Source organism: Carettochelys insculpta, chromosome 12 (assembly GCF_033958435.1).
Source record: "Carettochelys insculpta isolate YL-2023 chromosome 12, ASM3395843v1, whole genome shotgun sequence".
In the NCBI taxonomy this organism is placed as follows: domain Eukaryota; kingdom Metazoa; phylum Chordata; order Testudines; family Carettochelyidae; genus Carettochelys; species Carettochelys insculpta.
The window spans coordinates 19,815,476-19,827,691 of record NC_134148.1 but is presented as its reverse complement, the minus strand read 5'-3'; the positions used below and the strand labels follow the sequence as shown (position 1 = coordinate 19,827,691).

Genomic DNA, 12,216 nt, shown 5'->3' with positions numbered 1-12,216 from the left:
AAGAGAGCAAATAACAAGTGACATCAAGAAGCCTGAGGCATTTAATGAAAACTCTACTTCAGTCTTTACTAAAAGGTTTAATGGTGACCAGATTTTGAACAGAAGCAATATTAACAATAGCGGGGGAAGGAATACAAGCTGAAACAGGGAAAGCATGGGTTAAAAATATTTAGATAAGTTAAATGTATTCAGGTCATCCTAGGGCACTTAAGAAACTAGCTGACGCAATCTTGGAACTAGTTGAGTAAGATAGAGGATGTCCCAAAGCATTGGAGAGGGGTAAATAAAGTGTTATCTTTTAAAGAGTGAACAAAGAGGACCCAGGGAATTATAGACCAGTCAGCTTAACTTTGATATCTGGAAATATACTAGAAAAATTATTAAACAATCAATTTGTAAATACCTAGAGGATAACAGACCTATAAGGAACAGCCGGCATTGATTTGACAAGACATCTTGAGGTCCCATCTTGCCCTATATTTCTGTGATTCTAAAATAACATCCTACTTCCCCTCTGCCTCAAACATAATAATTTAATAAATGATTATGTCAGCCAATGCCAAACATGGGGTCTAAGCTATTGCCTCATTAAGTACATTTAAGAAATAAACCTCTACACAAAAGCCTACAAGTTTTTGAATATTGTATTTATGCTTGAGCTGCTTCTGGCTTAGAAACATGGCTTAAAGCCCTTCAAAATGAAGTGTCAAACTTATAAAGATCACATATGAAATGAACGAAGACCAACAGTGGCAGATCAGCTCTCTTCCTTTGACACCATGCAACAGGCCCTACATAGTACTGATTAATTAAAACAGTCATGTACATTTCAAAAATTGTGCCTTAAAAGTAAGACTGATATAAAATTAAGTAATTGATTGAAACACTCAGGAGCTGAGTAGAGATTCCACATACAAAGTGACACTTACCAATATCTGTTGCAGCACTCAAAAACACAAATCAGCACAAAAAATCCCACCTACCCTCTCATGCATCCAGAAAAACACTGTATTTCAAATCTGCACAATGAGGCAGGAAATCATTATCTGAAAGTCTCTAAATAAAAATACATAACTTCTTACAGTGGTCTGGTTCATACTGAAGTCATTTGGACTCTTTCCATTTTCTTTACTAAGATTTGGACCAGGCTCACACTGAACTTTTGTCCAAAGGATTTTAGGAAAAGATAATCACCTTTCACACTTGTGGCTTTGGGGGTCCGATGGGATGTCCACAGAGAGGCTTCTCCCCAGCCTACCCTCGTTGCTGCAGTAATACGAACCAAGTAGACGCTATCGGGTTTCAGGCCTCCCAGAAGATACTCATTTGTGGTCCCTGGAAGCTCTAGAATTTGGATAGTGCTTTCTGCATTGAGGCGAAAAGACAGACGGTACGAGACCACTTGGCCTCTCCTGTATTTGGCTGGGATCGGCAGCCAGGAGATGAGAATATCTGTTGGACTTCGACTTGTCAAACTGATTTCAGGAGCTCTCAAAGGAACTAAAAATAAAAGGGAAGTAAAGTTTTCAAAGCTTAATGTATGTTTGAAAAAAAAAAAACATAGAAGTACAAACCCCTTAAGAAACTGTATTTTTACTGTGCCCTTCAATAAAATTTCCCTGCAATATTATCAGACTGCCAGCCAAAGAAAGTCTGGTGAATCTAATTTATTTTTAAATAACCTGAAGTTGATTATGTTTCTTCCACTTTCTGTGTACAGCAGTAACCAGAATAAACCTGATCCTGGAAAATGTTCCATACCTTCATCTCCTACTAATTTCAATAGGAGAAAATGGCAACAGCATCTTCCAGAATGGGATCAAAAATTAACATATTTTTGTTATGGCAATAAGGTACAGGTTTACTAGTTCACTACATCAGGAATAGGGAGCGTGTCTTTCCGTAACATTTGAGATCTTTGGGGGGAAAAAAAAAACACATTCCACTAAAGCTTAAAACATTTCTCTTCTTTTTTTATATCCTTCTAGTAGGACTAGATTTCCATTCAAAGTTAAAGGACATTCAATGAATTTACAGGTTAGGTCAGGCATGTTAAACTCAAAGCCCACTGAGAGCTGCACAAACAAAAACTGGAGAGCTTTCAGGGCCACCAAAAAATGTACTTTTATCAGAAAGTCATAATTATTTATTATTATAGATGGTGTTTTAGGTATATTTTATAATATTTTTTCAGGCTTTGTTTGAATATAATACAATAATTTTAACTGAGCATTCCTTGTTGTAGTGAGGTGGCTTGTGTCTCTCAACATCCTGGAGAGCTATGCCAGGCAGGAGCTCCAGCTCCTGGAAGAGTCACCCAAACTGGACAGGTCAAAGGTAGAGACCAGACAAATTTAGATCACCTCTTCCTGAGGGTGAAGGGAGTCGGCTTAGGGTTAACAACCTTATCATTAAAAACAAAGTCACAGAAATACCTACAAAGGAACATACAACTACACAAGTCTTGGGACGAGCTGGCAAGCCGCACAGATTGAGTATGAAGCATGGTAGCAAAAGCCAAAAGAAAGCTGCCCTGCAGATGACCCTTCTCTCACCCAGGACAACCACTCAGTTTGATACTTGAAATGTTCGGACAATGTATCAAGTGCGGAAGACAGCACAGATTGCAGTGGAGATGGAACAGTACAAGCTTCCAGGTTTGGGCTTGTGAGAGACAAGATGGACACAATCTGGTCAGCTACACCTGGCAACAGGTGAAACCCTGATCTACTCAGGACATGAAGAAAAAGGTGCACCATACACATTAGGCATCGGCTTGATGTTATCTAGACAGGCACCTGGTGCTTTAACGAAGTGGACGGCAGCATCATCACAAATCATCACAGACAGATTCTACAACAAAATGTGGAAAGTACCGACTGGCCAATGTTATGCACCAACTAATGAAGCAGATAAGGAATGTAAAACAGACTTCTGTGAGGAAGTTCTGTGAACCAGCAAACGAAGACAGATATCTTGATTTTGATGGGCAACTTCAATGTGAAAATTGGAAGCATAAATTCAGGCAGAGAACAGACCATGGGAAAAGAAGACCGAGTAACATAAATGAAAATGGACAGCACTTCAGTGACATTTGTTCTTTCTATGGATTAGTGAGTAGTTCTACTACTCGCCAGAACAGCAATAACAACTGCAGCAATGGCAAAATTAAAACCAATCTGGAAAGACAAAAACATATCCCTAAAGTCAAAAGTAAGGCTCATGCAAGCTCTTGTACACTCCATCTTTTTATATGCTTGTGACACCTGGACTCTGACAGCAGAACTAGAGAGCAAGATCAAGGCCCTTGAAATGAGGCTATACTGTAAGCTTCTTAACATCCCCTACACAGCACATATTAGTAATGAAGAGGTCAGAAACATCATCAACTCAGCAATAGGACCTCATCACGACCAATCCAGAGTGAAAAAGAGCAAACTAAGATGGTATGGACACACAACAAGATCATCAGACCTGTCCAAGACCACACTGCAAGGCACAGTCAATGGCAAAAGAAGAAGTGGCAGACAGAAAAAGCAATGGACAGACAACATTAAAGAAGGGACAGGGATGAACTTTGTCGCAACTCAAAAATTGGCACACGACAACCAAAGATGGAGAGACACTATAAGGAACATTGTCATGAAGGCGCCCCAACGACCTTGGTCAAAGGACTGATGATGATGATGGATTAGTGATAGGTGGTAGTGTTTTTCCCCACACAAAAGGATCTACTTAGGTTTCACCGGACAACCAGTCAGAAAACCAGATGTACCACATCTGTATCAGCAGCTCATTCACGAGATCGATGCAGGACATCTGCACTAGAAGAGGAGTAAATGTAGGTTCAGATCACTACTTGGTCACAATAACACTCAAGTTCATGCTCAAGATGTACACCACAAAAACAGCCAAGCTGGGACTGAGATGCAACATGGAGCTGCTGAAGAATATGGAGACAAGAGCCGTTTCCAAGTGGAGCTGTCCAACAGGTATGCACTTCTGACAAACCTCATCCTGAAAGATGCTCCCGTGGAAGAAACTTGGGAACACACCAAAACAGCCTGGAAAGAGACCTGAGATAGAACATTAGGAAAGAGGACAAGGTGTCACAAAGAATGGATCACAGCAGAAACTCTGAGAAAAGTGAAGGAACAAAAAGGACAGAAAAGCAGCAGTAAACAAGAGCAAAACAAGAGCAGCCAAGGCAGAAGCTCGGAAACTGTATTCAAAAGCCAACAGAGAAGTTAAAAAGGCTGAAAAATGGAACATGAAGGACTTTGTGAAAAACCTTTCACAACAAGCAGAACAAGCCGCAGGATGGAGAAACTTGAAAGAGCTGTATGACATCACATGGAAGCTAACTGGGTCATGACATACAGTAGGTCAGCCACTACAGGATGAGTGTGGGGGTGTTAACAAACACAGGTGCGCAGCTCAGTAGATGGAAGGAACACTCTGAAGAGCTACTGAACCACTTTGTCCACATGAAACCCGCAGAGTTAGCACCTGCAAATATATATCTGCAAATTAACAGCAGCAGACCTACAAAAGAAGACATAAGAAAAGGCATTGCCCGTCTGAAAAGCGGAAAAGTACCTAGTCCAAATAACATCCCTGCAGAAGCAATCAAGGCAGGTAGTGAAACATCAGTCAGCATGATGTATAATGCTGGGCATTCTTGGGTATTGACCCAAGAGTTCTGAAAGAACTCCGATGTGAAATCGCGGAACTAATAACTGTGGTTTGTATTCTATCCTTTAAATCACCTTCTGTACCCAATGACTGGAAGACAGGTAACATAACGCCAATATTTGAAGAGAGTTCTAGAGGAGACCCCAGCTATTACAGACCAGTATGTCTAATGTTGGTACCAGGCAAACTAGTTGAAACCACAGTAAAGATTAAAATTGTCAGATACATAGAAGAACATAATTTGTTGGGCAAAAGTTGACATGGTTTCTGTAAAGGGAAATCATGTCTTACTAATCTGTTAAGAGTTCTTTGAAGAGATCAACAAAGGTGGACAAGGGGATCCAGTAGATATGGTGTACTTAGATTTCCAGAAAGCCTTTGACAAGATCCCTCAGAAAAGGCTCTTATGGAAATTAAGTTGTCATGGGCTAAGAGGGAAGATCCTTTCATGAATTGAGAATTGGTTAAAAGACAGGAAACAACAGATAAGAATAAACAGTAAATTTTCAGAATGGAGAGGGGCAATTAATGGTATTGGCCAAGGGTCAGACCTAGGATTAATCCCATTCAACTTATTCATAAAATTCTGGAGAAAGGGGTAAACTGCGAGGTGGCAAAGTTTGCAGATGATACTAAACTGCTCAGGATAGTTAAGACCAAAGGAGACTGTGAAGAACTTCAAAAGGATCTCACAAAACTGAGGCAATTGGGCAACAAAATGGCAAATGAAATTTAATGCGGATAAATGTAAAGTAATATGCATTGGAAAAAATAACTCCAACTATACAGACAATATGATGGTGGCTAATTTAGCTACAGCTAATCAGGGAAGAGCTCTTGGAATCATTGTGGACAGTTCTCTGAAAACCTCCACACAGGTTGCAGCAGCAGTCAAAAAACCAAACAGGATGTTAGGAATAATTAAAAAAGGGATAGAAAAAAAAAGACAGAATATCTTATTGCTCTTATATAAAACCATGGTACACAGACATCTTGAATACTGCCTACAGATGTGACGGAGAGATAGTTGTGTTAGCTTGTATTCTATCGAAACAAAAAAGCAAGTCATGCAACACTTCAAAAATTAACAGCTATTAGATGATGAGCTTTCGTGGGACAGACCCATGATATGAAGTGGGTCTCTCCCACGAAAGCTCATCACCTAATGAATTATTCTGTTAGTCTTTAAAGTGCTATATGACTTGCTTTTTTGTTTTGATTGCATATGGATGTGGTCACCTCATCTCAAAAAAAATATATTGGCATTAGAAAAGATTCAGAAAAGGGCAACTGAAATGATTAGGGGTTTGGAATGGGTCCCCTATGAGGAGAGACTGAAGAAACTAGGACTTTTCTGCTTAGAAAAGAGATGACTAATGGGCAATATGATAGAGGTATACAAACTTATGAGTGGCATGGAGAAAGTGAACAAAGAAAAATTACTTACTCGTTCCCATAAAATAAGAACCAGGGAACACCAAATGAAATTAATGGGCAGCAGGTTAAAAACCAAATAAAATAAAATTCTTCTTCACAGAGCACACAGTCAAAATGTGGAACTCCTTGCCAGAGGAGGCTGTTAAGGTTAGGACTATAATAGGGTTTAAAAAAAAAGAGTTAGATAAATTATGGAGGTTAGGTCCATTAATGACTGTTAGCCAGGATGGGTAAGGAATGGCATCCCTAGCCTCTGTCAGAAGCTGGAGATGGATGGCAGGAGAGAGATTGTTACCTGTTCTGTTCACTCCCTCTGGGGCACCTGGTACTGGCTACTGTCGGCAGACAGGATACTAGGCTAGATGTACCTTTAGGCTGATCCAGGATGAATGTTCTTATGTTCTTACTTATTTGGGACACCGAGGAGATCCCACAAGACTAGAAACATGACTATTTTATCAAGCTTCCAAAGAAAGGCAACCAGAAGGAACGCAAGAACTGAAGGGGCCTCACGTTACTGTCTATTTCAGGAAAAGTGTTCAATAGGATTCTTTTGGAGAGATGAAGACAGAAATTGATAGCTCAGGGAAGAATAGTCCTGCGTCTAAAGCAAGAGATATTGTACTGACCAAAGAGCAACTCTCTGAGCGATCATAGAACAGTTGCTTGAGTGGAACTCCCCTGCTGTACGTAACCTTCATGGATTTGAAAAAGCCTTTGACAGCATTGATACACTCTCCTCATGGAAACTGCTGCAACATCGTTGCATACCATCCAAAACTGTTAACCTGATCCATTCAATGTATGAACCCTCAATATGCCAAGTTGTTCCCAACTGTGTCTTGACAGAATCCTTTAGCATACTCTCAGGAGTGTGACGAAGGTGCCTACTGTCATCTTTCCTTTTCTTGATCACAATGGATTGGACTATGAGCAGGACAATAGATGGCCATCAACGGGGCATTCAGTGGACACTTCTCAAACAGCTAGAATACATTGATTTTGCTGATGACGTTGCCCTCCTTTCACACCAACATGAATGCACGGAAGAAAAGGTTGCAACACTACACAAAACTGCCTCAGTGATGGGACTGAGCATTAAAAAAGGAAAGACACAAACAACGAGTCTCAACAAGTCTACCACTGCCACCATCATGCTAGAAGGGGATAACCTGGAAGATGTGGAGCTTTGCACGTACTTAGGAAGTATTATGGGCAGAGTCAGCGGAACAAAGAAGGATATCAAAGCTAGGACAGGGAAAGCAACAGAAGCATTCAAGACTCTCATGGAATTCACAAATATCTGCAAAGATGCAGCTGTGGATCTTCAATACAAATATGAAGAGTGTGCTCTTGTGTAGATGTGAGACCCAGTATACAAAAGAGTCTTCAAATCACAAGCTACAGACATTCATAAACAGATGCCTGAGGTACACCTTTCGCGTCAAATGGCGAGACTTTGTCACAGTTGAAGAGCTTTGCATCAGAGCAGGGCAAGCACCACTTCATGTTCAAATCAAGAGAAGAAAGTGGGGATGGCTAGGCCACACTCTCAGAAAATCATCATCCAGCACAGCCTGTCAAGCGCTCACATGGAATCCACAAGGAAAATACAAAAGAGGAAGATCTTGGACAGCGTGCAGAAGATCTAAGGAGACAGAAGGACAACAAATGGGTTACTCCTGGAGTCAGCTAGAATTTCTGTCCCAAGACAGAGTGAAGTGAAGGAGACCTGTAGATGACGTAAGCACCACTCAGAGTATAAGGTTTTAAGTAAGCAAGTCATGAATTGCAAGTTTTTATAATAATTCATAAAATTTGATGTGTAAAATTGTTTGCTTATATATAATTTTTAATTTCAATATAAATGTAAGGTGCTGGAGCAAAAAGGGAAGGAAGAGGTGGTGGAGAAACAGGATCAAGAAGAGAATGAAACTGGTGGAATGTGTTGCTGGACAGATAAAATGGAATAGAATCAGTGGAGATATGGGGAAAATACACTGATGGTATGGAGACACAGTTGTTCAGGTGAAAGGGTTGGAGAGGGTGGAGGAAAAGTAGGATCGTGGTACAAGTGGATGGAGTTGGGTAAGGTGGTAGTGGATGTCAGAGGAGAAAGTGTGGATGAAGGTTTGAGCTAGAAAGTGAAATGAGAGAAAAGATGATTGTACAGTAAGTGGGTAGAAGGGCTGTGGGAGGATGGGGCTGGGTAAAGAGAAATTGAGAAGGGCTGTTGTTGAAGCTGTCCCAGAGGCAGCCGGCCGCACCCAGTCCCAGAGATGGTGAAGCCTGATGCTGAGTAGGAAGAGGTGAGTGGGAGTGCTCAGGCACCGGAAGCAGGCATAGAGCACCAGCAGGTTGTGGCACAAGCCCAGAATGCTGATGGTGGGTGATAAGCAGTGTCCTGAGCTGATAGGTGTTTGGGCTGAAGAGGGGCAGGCTGCTGCCTTTCCAGGAGTACATGGCTCTGGGGCTGGCTGCCCACAGCTCCTTGTGCCCAGCAACAGCTCCCAGTGGATCCTCAGCCCACCACTGTCTGCATCAATGGGAGAAAGGGGAGGAGAAGCTGCCATTGCCCTGGCCAGCCACTTGTGGTTCCCTGTGCAGGCAGGTGGGGGTGGGGCAGCCAGGGTCCCCTGCTGAACACCCAGGGCAGGTGTGCAGGTTGTACTTACTTAATCAATATGTCGTCACGGCCTTGAAAAAATTCAGACGAGCTGCATGTTTGACATGCTTGGTTTAGACTGTATATCTGATGATTTCAGATGCTTGTGAACAATACAGATTCTGTGCAAACAAACAACAAACCTTTTGCTGCTAACAGAATGAGAAAGATACCTATTCCTCTGTTCTTTACTGACAGAAATTCTATCAGGAATTTCAGGAACCTGATGGGTAAAGATCCAATAACTATTTGTGGTTGGGTGACCTGCTCTAATTGCCATCAGGTGAACTTCTTGAAAGCTAAGGAAAAGGCATGTGATGGTCTTGAGCGTAAAATGACATAAGATAGTTCTGCTATTTTGGACTGTCTCTGCATTGGAGTTTTGATTGACTTCTACAGGCCCTGAGAAACTGTGCAAACATGGAGCTAGAGAAGCGACAAGACTGACATTAAGACTTCCAGAAGAAATCTGTTGGTTAGTAGCCAGCCACCATCCAAGTAAAGGAAGATGGTAGAATAGCTTCGTCTAAGCTGAGCTGCTGCTAAAGTGAAGACTGGGAGCTGTAGCTAGCCCAGACAGGAGCACCCCATATTGACATGGGGAGGGATAGCTCAGTGGTTACAGTATTGGCCTTGGAAACCCAGGGTTGTGGGCTCAATAGTCGAGTGGGTCTGTAAAGAGCCTGAGGAGGGTTAAATTAAAAAAAAAGATCTATCAGGAGTATTGATGGGTCCTGCTGTGAAGGCAGGGATACCAGTCAATGGACTCAAACGTTCCTTCTAGCTCTATGATATGTGTATCTCCACAATAGTGGTGGGGACCCTTCACAAATCCCAACAATCATCTGTGAGAGCAGTGAATGGCCACAGGAAAGGATACATCTTCCATGCTGAGAACCATGAACCCTATACTTTTTTCTAGAGATGGTGTTAGTGTAATTAGATGGTATTTCAATTTGTGAATAAAAACATCCAATTGACTCAAGTAAAGAATAGGTCTTGAGTCTTCTTTGCTCTTGGGCAGTAGTAAATAGTTTGAACAGAACCCTCTTCTCATGATAGTCGAAGAGGTATCTGCTGTATTTCTCCTCTCTGAAGAAAAGACTGTATGCCTTGATGCTAGATCCCTTCAATGGTCCCTGAAAAGGTTTGGGGAAAACAGGCTTTGAAGGAGATATGCAGAAACACTTGATCATTCTGATTGGAGGATCCCACTGCCATCCAAGGGTGGGAAAATTCTTCCAGGTATCCCCTGAAATGGAGCTCAGAAAAAAGTGGAGATGGGATCAATATTGATTCGCAACTCCATAGCATCATGTCAACCCTCTTGTTAAGAGTGTGATAGTCGGTAGCTGTGGCTGAAATGGCAGGTGCAGGGTGTCTGCAGCTCAGCATTTTCTGTTATTTGTGAGGTGGCTCATAGGAATGCCAGCTGTGGTAAAGACTTTGTTTTGTAGGCCTGTTTGTTGTACTTTCACTTTGGGGCAGGTGTTGAAGTAGAAGGTGGCCCTAGAGCAGTGGGTCCCATCCTTTTTACTAGTGCAGACCCTTAACCCCACCCCCCGCAAGTGTTTATAGACTCCCATCAAAGCCCATTCCAGCTGCTTGTACACTTGATTAAATGAAAAGGGAAACCATAACATAGGATTTTCAAGCAGCAGTTAATGTTATTGGAAGATATTTAAAACCAATAGATTGTAACTTGGCAATTTATTTAAAACTTATTTTCTGTGATCATTTTTATTCATCTCCCCCCACCCCACGGGCCACCTGAAATACCCTCTCAGACGCCAGATTGGGAACGACTGCCCTAGAGTCTCTCAATGAGTGCAAAAACTCAACCATCTACTCATTCAAATGGATTCGGAGATCAGCACTGCAAGTGCATGCCAACAGACACTACCTGCCCCATACCGCCAGGAGCCACTGCTGGACATGCTGGCTATTTTTAAGAGTGAAACAGGGCCAGGGCAGAGGTGAGCCTGCCTGAGGCCCCATTATGCCACAACCTGGGAGCTACCTGAGGTAAATGGTGCTCATCCAGAGCCCACATACTAAACCCCCTAACCCAGCCGTGAACCCCCTCTTACATGCCAACCACCTGCTCCAGACACAATCTGGAGCACCTCTCACACGCTGAATCCCTTGGCCCAACACTGCACACACTCCCCAGGCTTCTACCAGAGTTGCTGAAAATGAGAGGATGGGGGGCGGTGAGGGTGGATGGAGTTAGTAGGGTTGTGCCTCGGAGGAGGGATGGGAAATGAGGTGGGGGAAAGGATATTTGGGTTTGAAGTAGCTCCTGAATTGCACTTAAATTCAAAAAGTGATCTTGTGTTTGAAAAGGTTGGAAACTATGTATGTACCCAAAATGCCTAATGATGTCAGTGGTGCAGGACTGCCACTTTTACAATCTTTTAAATAAATACATAGATAGATAGGCATGTTTTGCTCTACAATATTTATTTGACTTACCATCTTCAAGGGTGTGCTGAGTCACGTGATCAGACATCTGACTGGCTCCCAGTGGCATGTAGGCCACAATATAAAAGGTGTAATTACTGGCTGGTTCTAAGTCATCAATAATGTAATGAGTTGTGTCATTTCCAATAACCACTTGATACTCCTCATTATTTAAACCTGGAATAAGATACGAGTTAACAGAAACAAAGATTGCCATCAATCTCTTAACACAAAATGATCCATTGCTGCTAGAATTGTGGTAATGCAAGTTAAATGTTTAGAAAGAAAAATGCTACAGTGTCGTTCTTTTCTGAATGAAAGCAACTGTCTTGCAGCAGCACAGGATTTTTTCTGAATAAAAGATGCTGAATACCATTAATCTAACTCTAAACCCTTTCACAAATTAGTCACAACAAACTGCGTCCAATGTACAGTAATACGAGACACGCTCTAATAACCTTATCATCTGTAGCTAATCTTTAATTCTACTTGTTTAGAAGCCAGTGTGTTTTTACAGATCCTTCATATATTACACTGAGGAATGTGAGGGTTCAAGTCTAAAAAAAACCAAACCAAAACAAACAGAAGTCATTTTGCAAAGGATCTCATTTTACCCCTGGGAATTCTATTAATTTTGGATTGACATGAGTTTTTCTTTAATTCAGACAGAAGGCAATGGAACTAGTACAGAATGAACTTCAAAAATGTTTTGCTCCTTAATTAGCTGTAAAAAAATCCTCAGTAATTCATATTAAAATATGCATGGGAATGTATAGAGCAGGCCTTGTCTGTCAGGCTTTATCCTTATACAGAGAAGCTGCAAAGTGGAATAGGCTTGGTGAAAGCTGATGTGCTTAACAAACAATTCACACCAAATGCCTGTCAACTTAATCAAAACTCTGTAAGAGCCAGCCCTCCTCTTTACAACTGAATTTATAAACAAAACGAAAGGCAAA

General features: G+C 41.7%; 1 protein-coding gene across 1 annotated transcript in view; it reads right to left on the bottom strand.

Moving 5' to 3' along the window:
• PRTG (protogenin) overlaps positions 1-12,216 on the bottom strand; it is a 137,236-nt gene that overhangs the window by 55,796 nt on the left and 69,224 nt on the right. Inside the window, 2 exon segments of the mRNA XM_075007069.1 lie at positions 1,195-1,500; positions 11,273-11,437. Of these exon segments, the coding sequence (XP_074863170.1) occupies positions 1,195-1,500; positions 11,273-11,437 (471 nt within the window).